This window comes from Cherax quadricarinatus, chromosome 83 (assembly GCF_038502225.1).
Source record: "Cherax quadricarinatus isolate ZL_2023a chromosome 83, ASM3850222v1, whole genome shotgun sequence".
Taxonomy (NCBI): domain Eukaryota; kingdom Metazoa; phylum Arthropoda; class Malacostraca; order Decapoda; family Parastacidae; genus Cherax; species Cherax quadricarinatus.
Genome location: NC_091374.1, coordinates 1,503,931 through 1,522,770, shown reverse-complemented (window position 1 = coordinate 1,522,770; position 18,840 = coordinate 1,503,931). Strand labels below are relative to the sequence as shown.

Here is an 18,840-nt window from a genome sequence, read left to right as displayed (position 1 = left end):
ACAAAAGCTACGTCAACCTTATACCTATTCAAAAACATCCTGAAGCACTCCCGTTTAACACCATCACACAGACCATTAATATTTATTGTTACACACCTGAGGCCAGCTTAAGGTTTCCTTCCCCGCCTCATGTCAAGATTCTTCCCTTTCAGACTGTTCCCCTGGACTGTGCCTTTGCCACAGTTTCCCCCCTCCTTCCCAACCATCCCCCCCCCCTTCTGTTGTGGCCCTCTCGCAGAGTCACTCTGGGTACCAGAACCCCATGTCTTTTTCCCCGGCCTTTGCGCCGGTGTCAGAACATCGTCCGAATCTGACGCTGCTGCCCTTTTCCTTGTAGCTCCCTCAGTTTCCATATCGGAGTCCTGGGAGCCAGCACAATGGACTTCCACCTCTACCACCCTTAATCCGCCTCCATGCCCCTCCATGGCACTCGCACTGTCCACCACATGTGCCACCTGATCCTCCCCTTCCCCACACACACCTTCTACCCTGATCCCAGGGTCTTGTTCGCTGTAACTCTCCACCTCCGTAGACTGTAACATAGCCTGTATCACCGTCTCCAACTCCTCCTCAATAGCCTTCACTGCTGCGCCCTCCTGTACCTCCTCACTTGACAACTGTACTGTTGATGGGCCAGGTGATTCAGGGATCACCACTTCTTCCGATTCCCCAGGAGGAGCCACCACCACTTCACTCCACATGCGACCACGCCCTCCTCCTTGCACCCGTTCTTCTTTAGGCATTGGGTGCTCATGCGCAGGTGCTCCGCCCCTTGCCGGCCCAGGAGCCACTGTTGATGGGCCAGGTGATTCATGGATCACCACTTCTTCCGTTTCCACTGGAGGAGCCACCACCTCTTCACTCCACATGCGACCACGCCCTCCTCCTTGCCCCCGTTCTTCCTTAGGCATCGGGTGCTCATGCGCAGGGGCTCCGCCCCTTGCCGGCCCAGGAGCCATACTCCGCTTGCCACAGTCTGCCGCCATATGGTCAAATTCGCCACACAGTCGGCACGTACGCCTCTGCCCCGCATACGCTACCATTACCTGGGTTCTAAACTCTTCGAGATATACATACGAGGGTATAGGATGCCTAAGCGTCATCTTGAGATTAAAAGAACCCTCAGGGTATCCTGTGTACGCACCTTTTACCCATTTGCCAGGTTGGGCCAGATGTACAGTTCCATAACGTTCGAAAACATTTCGAATATCTACCTCATCAGCCTCAAAAGGCACGTTGCGGAGCTTAACCCACGAATAATGTCGTGATACATCAATCAACTTGACCCTCACTGCCGGTGTTACAGTAATGCTGACATCTTGGTAACGATCAACCAAAGCCTCGTATACTTGAGCAGTTAGCACTTTCACGAAAATTCTATATACACCGTTCAGTGCCACTCCATATAAATCCTCGTCTCTGATGCCATATGTCTCTCGTATAATTTTGGGCAATAACACATCGACTGACGTAGGTGTTAAAGCCCCACTAATAAGTTCAATGCCCACAGTATTCACTCTCCTGCGAACACCTGGCGCCATGTCGTTGACTGATTAGCTCGTCTGGGAAACAGTAGAGGGGTGCAAAGCACGTCCGCACTCTACCTCATCCAGGCAGCGAATGCACAACACCTCCTCGTACCACTGCTGTCAGGTTACTGAGGAGCGTCAGGCAAGGGGGTCTGCACGGCCCAATAGCGATGCAGACAATCACCTCAACATTACAGAGGTACATAATGGGTCCAGGGACTGGACCCCAAAGTTTTGACAGATGAACAAGGTACTCTCCTGGTCCGGGTCTTTTCCAGATGGTGACCCGACCTTGTCTCCTTCTCATGGCAGTGTCTGAGACCATGTCTGCCATGAGAGGAGGTACAAGTACCTCCTCATCTTCTGGGACCAAGTGTCCCCAGGCCTAGCCACATTCCCTGACCTCACGGGGCTCAGAGTGAGAAACTAGGCCTCTGGTCTACCATCTTCCCCGCCCCAGGGGGGGGGTCGTGGGAAGGGCAGTCTGGTGAGCTGCAGGTGGTAACAAGCTCTAGCTCTGGCACCTTCCCCGCCCTAAGAGGGCACGTGAGCTGCAGGTGGTAACAAGCTCTAGCTCTGGCACCTTCCCCGCCCTAAGAGGGCACGTGGGAATGGTGTCCGTTATTATTTTGTGGAAGGGGATAATGATTATTAGTGATTTTGACCGTTTGAAAATTGTTAAGCATTATATAACTACAAAAATAATAATAATTATTTATTATTATTATTATGATACAAGACATGTAGTCAGGACTTAATGGTAGAGGTTAACAAGGAGTAACTAAGTTACAGTTGCTCTTAACAACTAGAATAATACAGTGACTTGACATACCTTTGCCTGGGCTTACTACATGTCTAGCCAAGGAAGATGAAATACAGCTCCTGGACCTTCTAAATATCCATTAGAGGAAGTTAATAAGCTTCAGCTGGACCTGCTTAGTTATAGAAATCGGGCTGTAGCTCTTGGACCTGCTACATGCTTAGCGAAAGGTTACATTTACAGATTTCAACTTTGTTGGTTTATTCCAATGGAAATATGTCACTTTGTGGATTATCTCAGGTAATTCAAACCTGTTTTACTATGTATGATATTTGTAATCATCTAAATTTTTGTAACTTATTGTGTCAGCGCTGTATAGCCCTTGTGGTTTAGCGCTTCTTTTTGATTATAATAATAATTTGTAATTTATTAAATGTATATAATGTATCAGTGTTATGTGCCTGAAATATTGCATTTTCTCTTACATTTATAATTGATGTCACTTCGTATCTTTGAAGTATTGTACTATGTGTTATTTAGATTTTCCTGAATTAAGATTCTTATCATTAATAATCTTGGCAACAGATAACCTTATTATTATTAATCCTGCCAAGAGATAAGGTTATCATCATTAATCCTGCCAACAGATAACTATCATTATTAATCCTGCCAACAGATAACTATCATTATTAATCCTGCCAACAGATAACTATCATTATTAATCCTGCCAACAGATAACTATCATTATTAATCCTGCCAACAGATAACTATCATTATTAATCCTGCCAACAGATAACTATCATTATTAATCCTGCCAACAGATAACTATCATTATTAATCCTGCCAACAGATAACTATCATTATTAATCCTGCCAACAGATAACTATAATTATTAATCCTGCCAACAGATAACTATCATTATTAATCCTGTCAACAGATAACTATCATTATTAATCCTGCCAACAGATAACTATCATTATTAATCCTGCCAACAGATAACTATCATTATTAATCCTGCCAACAGATAACTATCATTATTAATCCTGCCAACAGATAACTATCATTATTAATCCTGCCAACAGATAACTATAATTATTAATCCTGCCAACAGATAACTATCATTATTAATCCTGCCAACAGATAACTATCATTATTAATCCTGCCAACAGATAACTATCATTATTAATCCTGCCAACAGATAACTATCATTATTAATCCTGCCAACAGATAACTATCATTATTAATCCTGACAACAGATAACTATCATTATTAATCCTGCCAACAGATAACTATCATTATTAATCCTGCCAACAGATAACCATCATTATTAATCCTGCCAACAGATAACTATCATTATTAATCCTGCCAACTGATAACTATCATTATTAATCCTGCCAACAGATAACTATCATTATTAATCCTGCCAACAGATAACTATCATTATTAATCCTACCAACAGATAACTATCATTATTAATCCTACCAACAGATAACTATCATTATTAATCCTACCAACAGATAACTATCATTATTAATCCTACCAACAGATAACTATCATTATTAATCCTACCAACAGATAACTATCATTATTAATCCTACCAACAGATAACTATCATTATTAATCCTACCAACAGATAACTATCATTATTAATCCTACCAACAGATAACTATCATTATTAATCCTGCCAACAGATGGGAAACACATCCACCATCCTGTGTAAGAATGAACGTAATGCACTATTAACACGTGACAATGGTGAACACTTAAGTAGTGGTATAAGTAAGACTCACCTCACAGAGGAGACAACTTACAAGCAACTTCAAAACTACTATAACAAGTATGGCAGCAAAATAAACATTATGCAACTGTTCAAAGAAGATCCAGACAGGTTTAAGAAATACAGGTAAAGTCTGAGGCTCTTGATTTGGCTAATTTGTTAGGTTAAGGCATACAACTCTTGACTTGGTTAATTTGTTATGTTAAGGCATACAGCTCTTGACTTGGTTAATTTGTTATGTTAAGGCATACAGCTCTTGACTTGGTTAATTTGTTATGTTAAGGCATACAGCTCTTGACTTGGTTAATTTGTTATGTTAAGGCATACAGCTCTTGACTTGGTTAATTTGTTATGTTAAGGCATACTGCTCTTGACTTGGTTAATTTGTTAGGTTAAGGCATACTGCTCTTGACTTGGTTAATTTGTTAGGTTAAGGCATACAACTGCATGATGAGGTCCATAAGGCTGCAATCTACCTGCTCACTTACATCGAGGGTACTGTACTTTAATCCTTAAAGTAAAGATTAAATTTTATGTATATACACTTAGGGTAATGTGCAAACTTACTGGCATATATACCCCCTGCTTTTGATTTGAAATTGAGGTTGCATTTGCAGTACATTGTATAAATGATTGTACGTATTAATATTTGGTTTTGACAGAAACATTTGATTTTTCAAACAGTATTTTGACCAATTGTAGTCCTTCCAAGCTACTTAATGTAATGTCTCATGCAGCATTTGAAAATATAGTGGATGCTCAATTATCTGGTCAGTGCATATCTCTAAATAAAACAGTAGACAATAACTAAAGATTATTTTTTTAATGTTTTTATCCTAAGACATATACATGTATTGGGAAATTGGAAATATATTATCTCCCTTGACTTTTGCAATGCAGTTATACCATATTTAGTACATTTAGAGTTTCTCTGTGTATTGGTACTGTATACTGTAAATTGATAATTATTTTTTTGTTGATAATTTACTAGTTAATTACAAACTAGAGTATTTGTTATTTATTTTACTAATGCTATCCATACTTGTATTTTTGAAGCAATGTAAGTAACACTTCCAGTTCACTTTTTTCAATGTACAGTAAAGTGTAGCTTAAATTTGTATATATGTACTGTAATCAATTTCAGCCTGATATTGGCAACTCCAGATGATGGAGATATGCTACTTGACTACAGCAAAAATCGCATTAATGATGAAGTTCTCAAACTTCTGTTTGATTTGGTAAGTCTATTTGATAAGAGGTTACATTTATTCTTTTAAAATTGGTCTCGAGTTTAACATTTGTTTTATGAGTATATTTCTCTTGTTGCAAGTACTGTACATGTATTAGTTTTATTTATTTTATTAAAATTTTCTTGTATACTGTACCAGTTAATTGTGAGTTTTTTTGATACACCAAAGCATGAGTGTCTCTTTGCACTGTATTTAGGTGCAGTATTTATAAAGAATTATTATGTACTGTATAAAAGAAAAATGAAGACATTAGTCTTGACTCAAGAAACAAACAGATGGTCATCACTATTTACTGGTAAATACCATAAGTAGATTACACGTACCTCACCCCATGAGGAATTGTTTGCTAAACTGGGTACTTCCTGCACTCAAACATGTACTGGTACATAGTACAGTTGTCTCCTCTACAAGTCCATGGCTTCCAGATTTGCAGTTTTTGATTATCCAGCATTTTCAATGGTTAGCAACCAGTGAATAAATTCAATTATGTGTACTCAACATTTATATGGCTTGGAGGCTTTCCTCATACCCTAATTTTTTTTTTTTATTCTAGCCCTCATTTCATATGAATGCCAATATTAACCAGGTTAGTGATGTACAGAGTGATGGAACATTGGTCTGTGAAACAAATTGAACCTTAAATTGAAATTTTATGCAGAATTAATTATGTAAATTTTGTAACCCCATGAATTTAGAGGGATGACCGTATAAGCTACCTACTTGACATCTTAATTGCAAGCAACTTTGTCATTACTAAATATTCTGAACTACATACTTCAGTAAGTTGGTTATTATTTATGCTCGTAATTTTTCATAATCATTTGTAATACAGTACGTACTTTATTCTTATACACAGGCAAGAGCTCGCAACATTGAGGGGTCTCGCGATGCAATGTTTTCTGGAGAAAAGATTAACTTCACTGAAGATAGGGCTGTTTTACATATTGCCTTACGCAATCGTTCCAACACTCCTATTATGGTTAATGGAGAAAATGTCATGCCGCAAGTTAATTCTGTACTTTCCCACATGAAGAGCTTCTGTGGCAGGGTAAGATGTATGAATGTTAAAAATCAATTATTATAATATGTTGTTGCATATTAAGTATACTGTATAATGTTTATAATGTAACCCTATTTATTTTTATTTTTGGTCATCAGGTTATTTCAGGTGAATGGAAAGGTTACACTGGAGAAGCTATCACAGATGTTGTTAACATTGGCATTGGAGGTTCTGACCTAGGTCCATTAATGGTAACAGAGGCTCTGAAGCCTTATGCCAATGGACTAAGTGTACACTTTGTATCTAATATTGATGGCTCACACATGGCAGAGACACTTAAGGTAAGGTTTAGAGTTACTATGTTAGGTTACAATTCATCTTAACACTTAATTTAAAATAATTTAGAGTATTTCTAAAATATGTCTTAATATAGACTCTTAGTGTACTGTATTTACATTCCTCTCATTGTACATACCTTTATGAAGTATAAAAGTTTTAGGTTCTGTGTATAATTTAACTGGCTGCTTAGACTTCTCTAATCCAAATACACTGTACTGTATATGACATTAATAACTGCTTATGTCAAACATAATTACATTTATTTTATATTTTGCATTATTTACAACTTATTAATATTCAATCAGACTCTGAGGCCTGAAAGGACATTGTTCATTATTGCCTCTAAAACATTCACCACACAAGAAACCATTACCAATGCTACCTCAGCCAAGAACTGGTTCCTAGCTACTGCTAAAGATGTAAGTATCTTCAGTATTTTGTAATGCAGTAGTACTAGTGTGTGATGATTTTCTATACAAAATATGAAGGTGTATTTTTAATAAGAGAAATAGATGAACAGTTTTGGATATAATGCAGCACACATGAAGAGTGATTATTTTTTAATATGAAATACATATTGATCACAATATAATAGTGGATCAAGAGCCCCATACTGGTATTACAAGGCTGCTATTTGATACAGTAATAAAACTTAATGAAAGTATTTTTATTGAAAAAACACAAATATCCACAGGATGTGTAGCATAATACTATATAGATTTATTTCTTGAAAAAATCTTTTATTTATGTAGTAAGATATGATTTGGGAACTTTAACTGGGACATTCTTCTAGGAATTAGACACATGTTCAGAGTTAAAAGGCCCTAAAGAGGTAGTATGGCACATTACTTTTCTAATGATTTTTAACATATAACATTAAAATTGACTTGGAGCGTGTATAAATCTGTAGGGGAAGAAAGACAGAGTAGAGGTCATCCTAGGAAGGGTTGGAGAGAGGGGGTAAAGAAGGTTTTGTGGGCGAGGGGCTTGGACTTCCAGCAAGCGTGTGTGAGCATGTTAGATAGGGGTGAATGGAGACGAATGGTTTTTGGACCTGACGAGCTGTTGGAGTGTAAGCAGGGTAATATTTTGTGAAGAGATTCAGGGGAAACTGATTAGCTGGACTTGAGTCATGGAGGTGGAAAGTACAATGCCTGCTCTTTAAAGAAGGGGTTTGGGATATTGACTGTTTGGAGTGACTAAACTGAGTGCCTCTGCCAAGACAGTGATTTTGTATGAGTGATGATGTTATTTTTTTCTTTCTTTTTGGGGTCACCCTGCCTCTGTGGGAAATGTTCAACTTGTTAAAAAAAAATTAATGAAATACATTGAGGTATATTTTTATGAATAATTTTGAAACAAATTATTATTAATAATGAATAAGTTTTGAAACTAATTATGAGTTTGATCTTGTGCCAGATATTTTTACTGATTTAGTACAGCATATTCTTAAGTGGTTCCACTGAGTTCCATATTTTTTGTAGGAAGGGCTTGTCAACTTGAAAATGTTAACATTTATCTTTCTAGGATCGTGCTGTTGCCAAGCATTTCATAGCTCTGTCAACTAATGGTCCCAAAGTAAAAGACTTTGGCATTGATGAGGCCAATATGTTTGAATTCTGGGACTGGGTAGGTGGCAGATACTCCCTTTGGTCAGCTGTAGGTCTGTCTATTGCACTCCAGATTGGGTTTGGCAACTTTGAAAAACTTCTGTCAGGTGCTCATTTTATGGATAACCATTTTAGAACTGCACCATTAGAGCACAATGTAAGTGTTTTTTTTTTTTATTTTAGATCAAATATTATTTTAGATAATCCATTTATTATATTCATGAAATTGGTTAAAATTTTGTACATTATTCCTGATTTATACCATAATGAGGATAAGTAAAAGTCATATTATATAGCTTCAAATTAATACCAATAAGATATTTTAATAAATAAGATTTTAAAAATATTAAGAATTTTTAAAATGTGTAACTTTTTTGTTTTTAGCTCAAATTTTACATGGGGCATTTTATATTGTATAATTAAATTATATTACAGTAATAATTTCATAAAGCTAATTGTTTATTGATAATAATCATGCTTACAATATTGTATAATTTACCAGCTTCCTGTAATTCTTGGACTTCTGGGCATATGGTATCACAACTTTTATGGTGCAGGAACCCATGCCCTCTTACCATACGACCAGTACCTACACCGGTTTGCTGCTTACTTTCAACAAGGGGATATGGAGTCGAATGGAAAGTATGTGTGTGCATGTATATTGTACTCCAGACTGCTTGTATGACTGTAATGGTTTAATACTGTCCCATGAAGATAATAATACTGCAGTAATGTCTTGACCTATGCATTTGTGTCTTTTACCTACAACATAATAAGTACTGTATAAATGTTTTCCAAGAAGGAACTTAAGGCTAAGAAGACAAGGTTAACATTATGTGTCTCATACAAATTTATGTACAGCATAGGACTGAAGGCTAACATGATATTTTTTTAAAATATGATTTTCAAATTGCATATTGAAAAATTATCATGGGTTTTAATATAATTTAGGATTTTTTTTTTTTACAGATATGTAACACGTAGTGGACGCCGGGTGGACTACAGCACTGGGCCAATTGTTTGGGGTGAACCAGGGACCAATGGCCAGCATGCATTTTATCAACTGATTCATCAGGGGACTCGTCTAATTCCGGCAGACTTCATTGCTCCTGTCAAGTCCCATAACCCAATTAGAGATAACCTTCATCATAAGGTTTGTTAATAATTAGGTACAGTAAGTTGTAGCTGTTTTAATTACACCATCTTTGCCTATCCAGCACAGTTACATTTTTCTTTTAAACACAAATGTCGTCTCCCAGTCATTTCCTAAGTAGTTGGGGTGACTTGCCATCACTCGTTCAATAGCTGTTTTGTCAGAGGTGCATGAGCATCACAGCTCAAACAGTGCTCCAAATGGCAACATATATTCTTACCTGTATGCAACAACTCTCATATATTTACTTGCAATATATCTCATGGAACATCCAGTTCATTCTCTCTTCATTTCTTGTGTTTCACATTTTTGTGCTCTTCTGTCCTTTCAGCTTTGCCCTTTCTCAGCTATTTTTTTTCTGTTTTTTTTTTTTTATTATTATTTTATTATCACACTGGCCGATTCCCACCAAGGCAGGGTGGCCCGAAAAAGAAAAACTTTCACCATCATTCACTCCATCACTGTCTTGCCAGAAGGGTGCTTTACACTACAGTTTTTAAACTGCAACATTAACACCCCTCCTTCAGAGTGCAGGCACTGTACTTCCCATCTCCAGGACTCAAGTCCGGCCTGCCGGTTTCCCTGAACCCCTTCATAAATGTTACTTTGCTCACACTCCAACAGCACGTCAAGTATTAAAAACCATTTGTCTCCATTCACTCCTATCAAACACGCTCATGCATACCTGCTGGAAGTCCAAGCCCCTCGCACACAAAACCTCCTTTACCCCCTCTCTCCAACCTTTCCTAGGCCGACCCCTACCCCGCCTTCCTTCCACTACAGACTGATACACTCTTGAAGTCATTCTGTTTCGCTCCATTCTCTCTACATGTCCGAACCACCTCAACAACCCTTCCTCAGCCCTCTGGACAACAGTTTTGGTAATCCCGCACCTCCTCCTAACTTCCAAACTACGAATTCTCTGCATTATATTCACACCACACATTGCCCTCAGACATGACATCTCCACTGCCTCCAGCCTTCTCCTCGCTGCAACATTCAACACCCATGCTTCACACCCATATAAGAGCGTTGGTAAAACTATACTCTCATACATTCCCCTCTTTGCCTCCAAGGACAAAGTTCTTTGTCTCCACAGACTCCTAAGTGCACCACTCACTCTTTTTCCCTCATCAATTCTATGATTCACCTCATCTTTCATAGACCCATCCGCTGACACGTCCACTCCCAAATATCTGAATACATTCACCTCCTCCATACTCTCTCCCTCCAATCTGATATTCAATCTTTCATCACCTAATCTTTTTGTTATCCTCATAACCTTACTCTTTCCTGTACTCACCTTTAATTTTCTTCTTTTGCACACCCTACCAAATTCATCCACCAATCTCTGCAACTTCTCTTCAGAATCTCCCAAGAGCACAGTGTCATCAGCAAAGAGCAGCTGTGACAACTCCCACTTTGTGTGTGATTCTTTATCTTTTAACTCCACGCCTCTTGTCAAGACCCTCGCATTTACTTCTCTTACAACCCCATCTATAAATATATTAAACAACCACGGTGACATCACACATCCTTGTCTAAGGCCTACTTTTACTGGGAAATAATTTCCCTCTTTCCTACATACTTTAACTTGAGCCTCACTATCCTCGTAAAAACTCTTCACTGCTTTCAGTAACCTACCTCCTACACCATACACTTGCAACATCTGCCACATTGCCCCCCTATCCACCCTGTCATGTATACCATTTTTAAATACATATATCAAATATTTATATAACTATTTGTGAATAATTTTCCATGTTATTGATATTGATGGGGAAATGCTAGATCCACTGGGCTCATACAGTACCTGGGGAATGGGAGGTACATAATTAGATTTGCTCCATGAAAATAATAAAAAGGCACAATACCACACATAGGAGTTTCGTTCTCCTGTGTGCAGGTTATTACCTGGAGTTTACCTGGAGAGAGTTCCGGGGGTCAACGCCCCCGCGGCCCGGTCTGAGACCAGGCCTCCTGGTGGATCAGAGCCTGATCAACCAGGCTGTTGCTGCTGGCTGCACGCAAACCAACATACGAGCTACAGCCCGGCTGATCCGGAACTGACTTTAGGTGCTTGTCCAGTGCCAGCTTGAAGACTGCCAGGGGTCTGTTGGTAATCCCCCTTATGTGTGCTGGGAGGCAGTTGAACAGTCTCGGGCCCCTGACACTTATTGTATGGTCTCTTAACGTGCTAGTGACACCCCTGCTTTTTATTGGGGGGATGGTGCATCGTCTGCCAAGTCTTTTGCTTTCGTAATGAGTGATTTTCGTGTGCAAGTTCGGTACTAGTCCCTCTAGGATTTTCCAGGTGTATATAATCATGTATCTCTCCCTCCTGCGTTCCAGGGAATACAGGTTTAGGAACCTCAAGCGCTCCCAATAATTGAGGTGTTTTATCTCCGTTATGCGCGCCGTGAAAGTTCTCTGTACATTTTCTAGGTCGGCAATTTCACCTGCCTTGAAAGGTGCTGTAAGTGTGCAGCAATATTCCAGCCTAGATAGAACAAGTGACCTGAAGAGTGTCATCATGGGCTTGGCCTCCCTAGTTTTGAAGGTTCTCATTATCCATCCTGTCATTTTTCTAGCAGATGCGATTGATACAATGTTATGGTCCTTGAAGGTGAGATCCTCCGACATGATCACTCCCAGGTCTTTGACGTTGGTGTTTCGCTCTATTTTGTGGCCAGAATTTGTTTTGTACTCTGATGACGATTTAATTTCCTCATGTTTACCATATCTGAGTAATTGAAATTTCTCATCGTTGAACTTCATATTGTTTTCTGCAGCCCACTGAAAGATTTGGTTGATGTCTGCCTGGAGCTTTGCAGTGTCTGCAATGGAAGACACTGTCATGCAGATTCGGGTGTCATCTGCAAAGGAAGACACGGTGCTGTGGCTGACATCCTTGTCTATGTCGGTTATAAGGATGAGGAACAAGATGGGAGCGAGTACTGTGCCTTGTGGAACAGAGCTTTTCACCGTAGCTGCCTCGGACTTTACTCTGTTGACGACTACTCTCTGTGTTCTGTTAGTGAGGAAATTATAGATCCATCGACCGACTTTTCCTGTTATTCCTTTAGCACGCATTTTGTGCGCTATTACGCCATGGTCACACTTGTCGAAGGCTTTTGCAAAGTCTGTATATATTACATCTGCATTCTTTTTGTCTTCTAGTGCATTTAGGACCTTGTCGTAGTGGTCCAATAGTTGAGACAGACAGGAGCGACCTGTTCTAAACCCATGTTGCCCTGGGTTGTGTAACTGATGGGTTTCTAGATGCGTGGTGATCTTGCTTCTTAGGACCCTTTCAAAGATTTTTATGATATGGGATGTTAGTGCTATTGGTCTGTAGTTCTTTGCTGTTGCTTTACTGCCCCCTTTGTGGAGTGGGGCTATGTCTGTTGTTTTTAGTAACTGTGGGACGACCCCCGTGTCCATGCTCCCTCTCCATAGGATGGAAAAGGCTCGTGATAGGGGCTTCTTGCAGTTCTTGATGAACACAGAGTTCCATGAGTCTGGCCCTGGGGCAGAGTGCATGGGCATGTCATTTATCGCCTGTTCGAAGTCATTTGGCGTCAGGATAACATCGGATAGGCTTGTGTTAATCAAATTTTGTGGCTCTCTCATAAAAAATTCATTTTGATCTTCGACTCTCAGTCTGGTTAGCGGCTTGCTAAAAACTGAGTCATATTGGGACTTGAGTAGCTCACTCATTTCCTTGCTGTCATCTGTGTAGGACCCATCTTGTTTAAGTAGGGGCCCAATACTGGACGTTGTTCTCGATTTTGATTTGGCATAGGAGAAGAAATACTTTGGGTTTCTTTCGATTTCATTTATGGCTTTTAGTTCTTCCCGCGATTCCTGACTCCTAAAGGATTCTTTTAGCTTAAGTTCGATGCTTGCTATTTCTCTGACCAGTGTCTCCCTGCGCATTTCAGATATATTGACCTCTTTTAGCCGCTCTGTTATTCTTTTCCGTCGCCTGTAAAGGGAGCGCCTGTCTCTTTCTATTTTACATCTACTCCTCCTTTTTCTTAGAGGAATAAGCCTTGTGCATACATCGAGTGCCACCGAGTTAATCTGTTCTAGGCATAAGTTATTTGTGAAGGGTTTTCATAATATTTTATATTTTTTTTTATTAGCACACCAGCTATCTTTCATTGAGGTAGGGTGACCCAAACAAGAGGAAACACATGCACCATCATTCATTCAATCAGTGTCTTGTCAGAAGTATGTTGACATTGCATGTCAGATGACCTTCCAAACTGCAACATTTTTACCCCTCCTTTTGAGTACAGGAACTGTACTTCCCACCTACAGGACTTGAGTTCGACTAACCAGTTTACGTGAATCCCTTCATAAGTATTACTTTTCTCACATTCTAGCAGCACGTCAGGTCATAAAAACCACTTGCCTCTACTCACTTGATCTAGCACACTTGCACAAGCCTCTTAGATGTTCAAGCCCCTAGTCCTCAAAGCCTCGTTAAACTCTCCCTTCAGCCTTTACTGAAATGACCTTAACCCCTCCTTCCCTCCACCTTTTATTTTGTTCCAGCCTCACTAAGTGCCCAAACCGAATTACCGTATTTTACAGCGAACGGGATTCTCTTGTGTCAAGATTCTGTCCCCCCAATTATGACTGGCTAAATTTTGGGAGAAAAGATAAATAGTGCTTCAGCCTCCAAGATGCTGGATAAATTTTCAAGACATTTCAGGAAAAAATAACATCTTAGATGCCATAAAATACGGTATATTTTAGGTAACCCCACACCTAATTCCACGCTTCGAATTCTATTCATAATACTGTATTCACACCACACATTGCTCTCACTGCCCTCCACTCGACGTGGTCTTAGGAACGGAACTCCATTGTTAAGTGAGGAGAGGCTGCACTCAGTGTTGGTACCGCTATACTCTGGTGCATTTGCCTTTTTACCTCCATGGATAAAGTTCTTCTTTATACAGATGCCTCAACACACCACCCACTTTTTTTTTTTACCCTCTTCTATTCTATGATTTACCTCTTCTTCCATGGATCTATCTGCTGACAAGTCTACTCCCAAATATCCAAACACATTCACTTGCTCCATAATCATTCCCTCTAATCTGATATCCAGTTTTTCATTACCTAAAACACAATTTGCTTTTTCTATTTTGCAGCTGCTGCTGGCAAACTTTCTGGCACAAACAGAGGCTCTTATGAGAGGGAAGACGAAAGAAAGAGCCAAGGTTGAACTAGAAAAAGCTAACCTGTCAGCTGATGAACAAAAACATATCTTGCCTCATAAAGTGTTTGAAGGCAACCGCCCGACAAACTCTATCATGGTTGAAAGGTTTACTCCATTTACTTTGGGAGCACTAATTGCTATGTATGAACACAAGATCTTCATACAGGGCATTATCTGGGACATTAATTCCTTTGATCAATGGGGGTAAGAGTTTATGCTTTTATCAATACAGTGGACCCCCGCTTTACGATCACCTCCCAATGCGACCAGTTATGTAAGTGTATTTATGTAAGTGCGTTTGTACGTGTATGTTTGGGGGTCTGAAATGGACTAGTCTAATTCAAAATATTCCTTATGGGAACAAATTCGTTCAGTACTGGCATCTGAACAAACTTCTGGAATGAAATAATATCGTAAACTGGGGATCCACTGCACTGTATGATGCTGTCACTGTTTATATTTTTCATATCTGAAATATGTTGTTTATTAGAAGTTTGTTTTTAATGCATGCTTTAAAGCCTTTAAATGGCATTCAAGACTCCATAGTCACCATTATGCATTTTAGACACAATATAACTTACAATATTGTATAAAATTTACAATAGCTGTAATAACACCCATATTTGTCGTAGAATTTTATCAGCATCCTTTATTCGTATGCTCTACCCAGGTTGCATTTTTCTCAATTTTTTTAATGTATAATTATTATAATCAAGGGAGAGAGAGCTTAATCTATAGAGATCATAAAGTGCTTGAGTTAATCATTTTTGATCTAATGAAAGGGAATGTAGCATAGATTTTTTTTTTTTTGGGGGGGGGGATCAAGAGTTTCACTAGTATCAAGGCACCCCCTTGAAGGGGCGATATCAGATAAGACTAATCTCTTTTGTCTCATTATCCTAGAATACACCTACCAGATTAATTTAAAATTTACAAATTTCTTGGAGCCCCCTGAGTTTATTTTGATTCATTTATTGTTTTACTTACTTTAAATCTAACTTGTAAACCTGCTTTCACAGAGTGGAACTTGGTAAGCAGCTGGCAAAAGTTATTGAACCAGAGCTTCAAAACAAGAACACTGTGTCATCACATGATGCATCTACTAATGGACTAATGAATTTCATCAAATCATACTTTTAAATTCTGTAGAATAGTGCCAGTAGTTAATACTATGAAGGGACTTTGCAGAATCTGAGCTAAATATATACCACTCTGTAGTGGTGGAGGGAAGGCAGGGTAGAGGTCATCCTAGGAAAGGTTGGAGGGGAAGGGTAAAGGAGGTTTTGTGTACAAGGGGCTTGGACATCCAGCAGGTGTGTGTGAGTGTGTTAAATAGGAGAGAGAGGAGGCAAATGGTTTTTGGATCTTGACGAGCTGTTGAAATGTGAGCAAGATAACATTTTGTGAAGGGATTCAGGAAAACCAGTTAGCTGGACTTAAGTCCTGGAAGTGGGAAGTACAGTGCCTGCACTCTGAAGAAGGGATGGGGATATTTGCACTTTGGAGGGGCATCTAAACTGCAGAATTGGCATGCCTCTGGCAATACAGTAATAAAGTGAGTGATGGTGAAAGTGTTTCTTCTTTTTCGGTTCACCTTACTTCAGTAGGAGACGGCCAGTGTGTTAAAAAAAATACCACCCCTTGGAAAAGCTGTGAGAAAATATACCTGGTACACAGGGAAATCAGGAGAGACCTAGACTCACATTAACAAATATAACTATGTTTGCCACATCAGCAATGAAAAGAACACTAGTGTGATGCATGAAACACTCTCTCACATCTTATGGCATGGGAATGATCTGAACTAAACATTGTTGAAGAGGACCACACCAATAGACAGTGTTTAAAAGTAGGTCATATTATGAATACAGTTCCTAAGAGCAGAGGGGATTTGCATTTCCATCAGCCATATCATACTACTTAAGAATAAAAACAAAGATTTCAGACAGACGTGCTAACACACTTGTACAACTCATTCCTCATGTCAATTTTCCTGGGTAGCAGAGCACTGCAGTAGGCCTACTAGCTCTTCCGTTCTTGGTGTACTGGCCACTATCTCATGCACTACCCTCCTCCCTACTATGTATGTGAGCATATCTTTTGATTTCCTTGTCACTTGAGAAAGTTTAGTACATGTGTATCTCTGTAAATAAAAGTTTTTCTAGTTAAGTCTTTTTATCACTACTTGGTTATTGCCACAAATTCATATTGTTAAGATAAGATTTCGTTCGGATTTTTAACCCCGGAGGGTTAGCCACCCAGGATAACCCAAGAAAGTCAGTGTGTCATCGAGGACTGTCTAACTTATTTCCATTGGGGTCCTTAATCTTGTCCCCCAGGATGCGACCCACACCAGTCGACTAACACCCAGGTACCTATTTGCTGCTAGGTGAACAGTACAACAGGTGTAAGGAAACGTGTCGAATGTTTCCACCCGCCGGGAATCGAACCCGGGCCCTCCGTGTGTGAAGCGGGAGCTTAAGCGGGAGGTTAAGTTTTCGTAATATTTTGAATTTTTTTGTAACTTATAACAAAATGAAATGCATAATTCTGGCAGCTGATGATTGGCTCTTTATCCAAGGAATGGGAGCTCCTCTTCCCTTCACTAGATTAAACCTGAATCCCTCTCATTTCTTAGGTTCTGTATTCCTCATGAATATAGTTATAATAATTCTGGTAAGTGGTGCTATGATGATATCTTTCACATCCAAGTCCCCAGGTTCAGACCCAGCACTGGTGTAATGTAAGGGCAAATTTTCCTTACACCTTTGCTCACCTAGCACTGGTGAGCAGCTTTTGATCCAAGAATTGTACCTGTGCTTCACTGGGATCAAACCTGAATGTCTCTCATTCTGCCCCAGGTGCTCTATGACTCCTACAGGTTTAGTGTTCCCCCACGAATGTAATAATAATTTCCCATATAGCGGCACTGTATCTCATCAGACTGTCGATGGTCATACCCGAGAAAACTTAATATGCAAATGTGTTACAAACTTAATAATAATTATTATTATTATGTTCACGGAGAAGCACTAAACTCATAAAAGTCATACAGTACCTGGGAAATGGTAGACAATCAAGTCTGGTTCAAGGAAGGGAGGGCAGCTCCAATTTCTTGAACCAAAGAGCCTTTCACTGCCTTCATGGCACCCACAGTGTTACACAGTCGTCCCACTGGAAGTCATATCCTGGCCAAAATACTACATGTGTAAAAGAAATGTCAGACATGTTGGAAGTGATAAGTGTTGAACAAAAATGTGCCACATTTAATACTGTTGTCAATTCAGAGAGAGGTGTCCAGATGCTGGTGAGGGGCTCCTGATCCAAGGAACTAGCTATATCCTCTTCCTTGGACTGAACCTCCCACTCCCCAGGTGCTATATGGCCCTAATAGGTTTAGTTCTTTCCCTTGATTAAATTTTCATGTTGGCAGTCACTATCAGACACTCCTCTGTGATGTATGACCCTTGTAGGTTTAGTTCTTTCTTTTTCATTACAATAATAATCAGACACTCCAGATTTTTTTTTTCATGTCTTCACTGAAAGGTCCACAATACACCCCTAATACTTCAGTCAACTTCAGTAGTTTTAGATGCTACCTGGAGTATACCTGGAGGGTATTCCGAGGGTCAATGCCTCCGTGGCCCGGTCCATGACCAGGTCTTGTGGTGGATCAGGGTCTGATCAACCAGGCTGTTACTGATTACTGCATGCAAACCGATGTATGAACCACAGCCTGACTGATCAGGTACTACTGACTTTAGGTTCCTGTCCAGCTCCCTCTTGAAGACAGCCAGGGGGTCTACTGGTAATCCCCCTTATTCTCAGTAATAAAATGTATTTGCATAATATTTTATAATTTCAATATTTCCTCAACCTTAAAAGGGAATATAAACACAAAGCAATGTTTTGAACAAAGTGCGTTGATCACTACACAATCCGTGAACAGTATCCCCCATATCATGGACCCAGACCAAGTGTAAGTAAGAAGCATAGTCCTTGTAATCCCGGATGTGTTTCCTTAAGACAACTGCTGTCCATATTCCCCTAGCAGTAAAATAGGTACATGGGTGTTATTCGACTGGTACGAGTTGCATCCTGGGAACAAAACTGACCTGATTTGCAGGAAATGCTCTGCATAACAAGGGACTTTCTATATAGTAGTATGTCACTGATGTTAGTTAGG

The 18,840-nt window shown here is 39.6% G+C and overlaps 1 protein-coding gene across 1 annotated transcript; it reads left to right on the top strand.

The window, feature by feature from the left end:
* The first annotated feature begins 2,022 nt into the window (after positions 1-2,022).
* On the top strand, positions 2,023-16,823 carry LOC128702175 (glucose-6-phosphate isomerase). The gene is made up of 11 exons (XM_070102667.1): positions 2,023-2,589; positions 3,981-4,192; positions 5,211-5,304; positions 6,173-6,364; positions 6,475-6,657; positions 6,961-7,074; positions 8,183-8,422; positions 8,768-8,907; positions 9,235-9,418; positions 14,587-14,858; positions 15,674-16,823. Exons 1-11 carry the CDS (start codon positions 2,506-2,508, stop codon positions 15,792-15,794), a joined length of 1,836 nt encoding a protein of 611 aa, XP_069958768.1. The 5' UTR covers positions 2,023-2,505; the 3' UTR covers positions 15,795-16,823.
* The last annotated feature ends 2,017 nt before the right edge of the window (positions 16,824-18,840 follow it).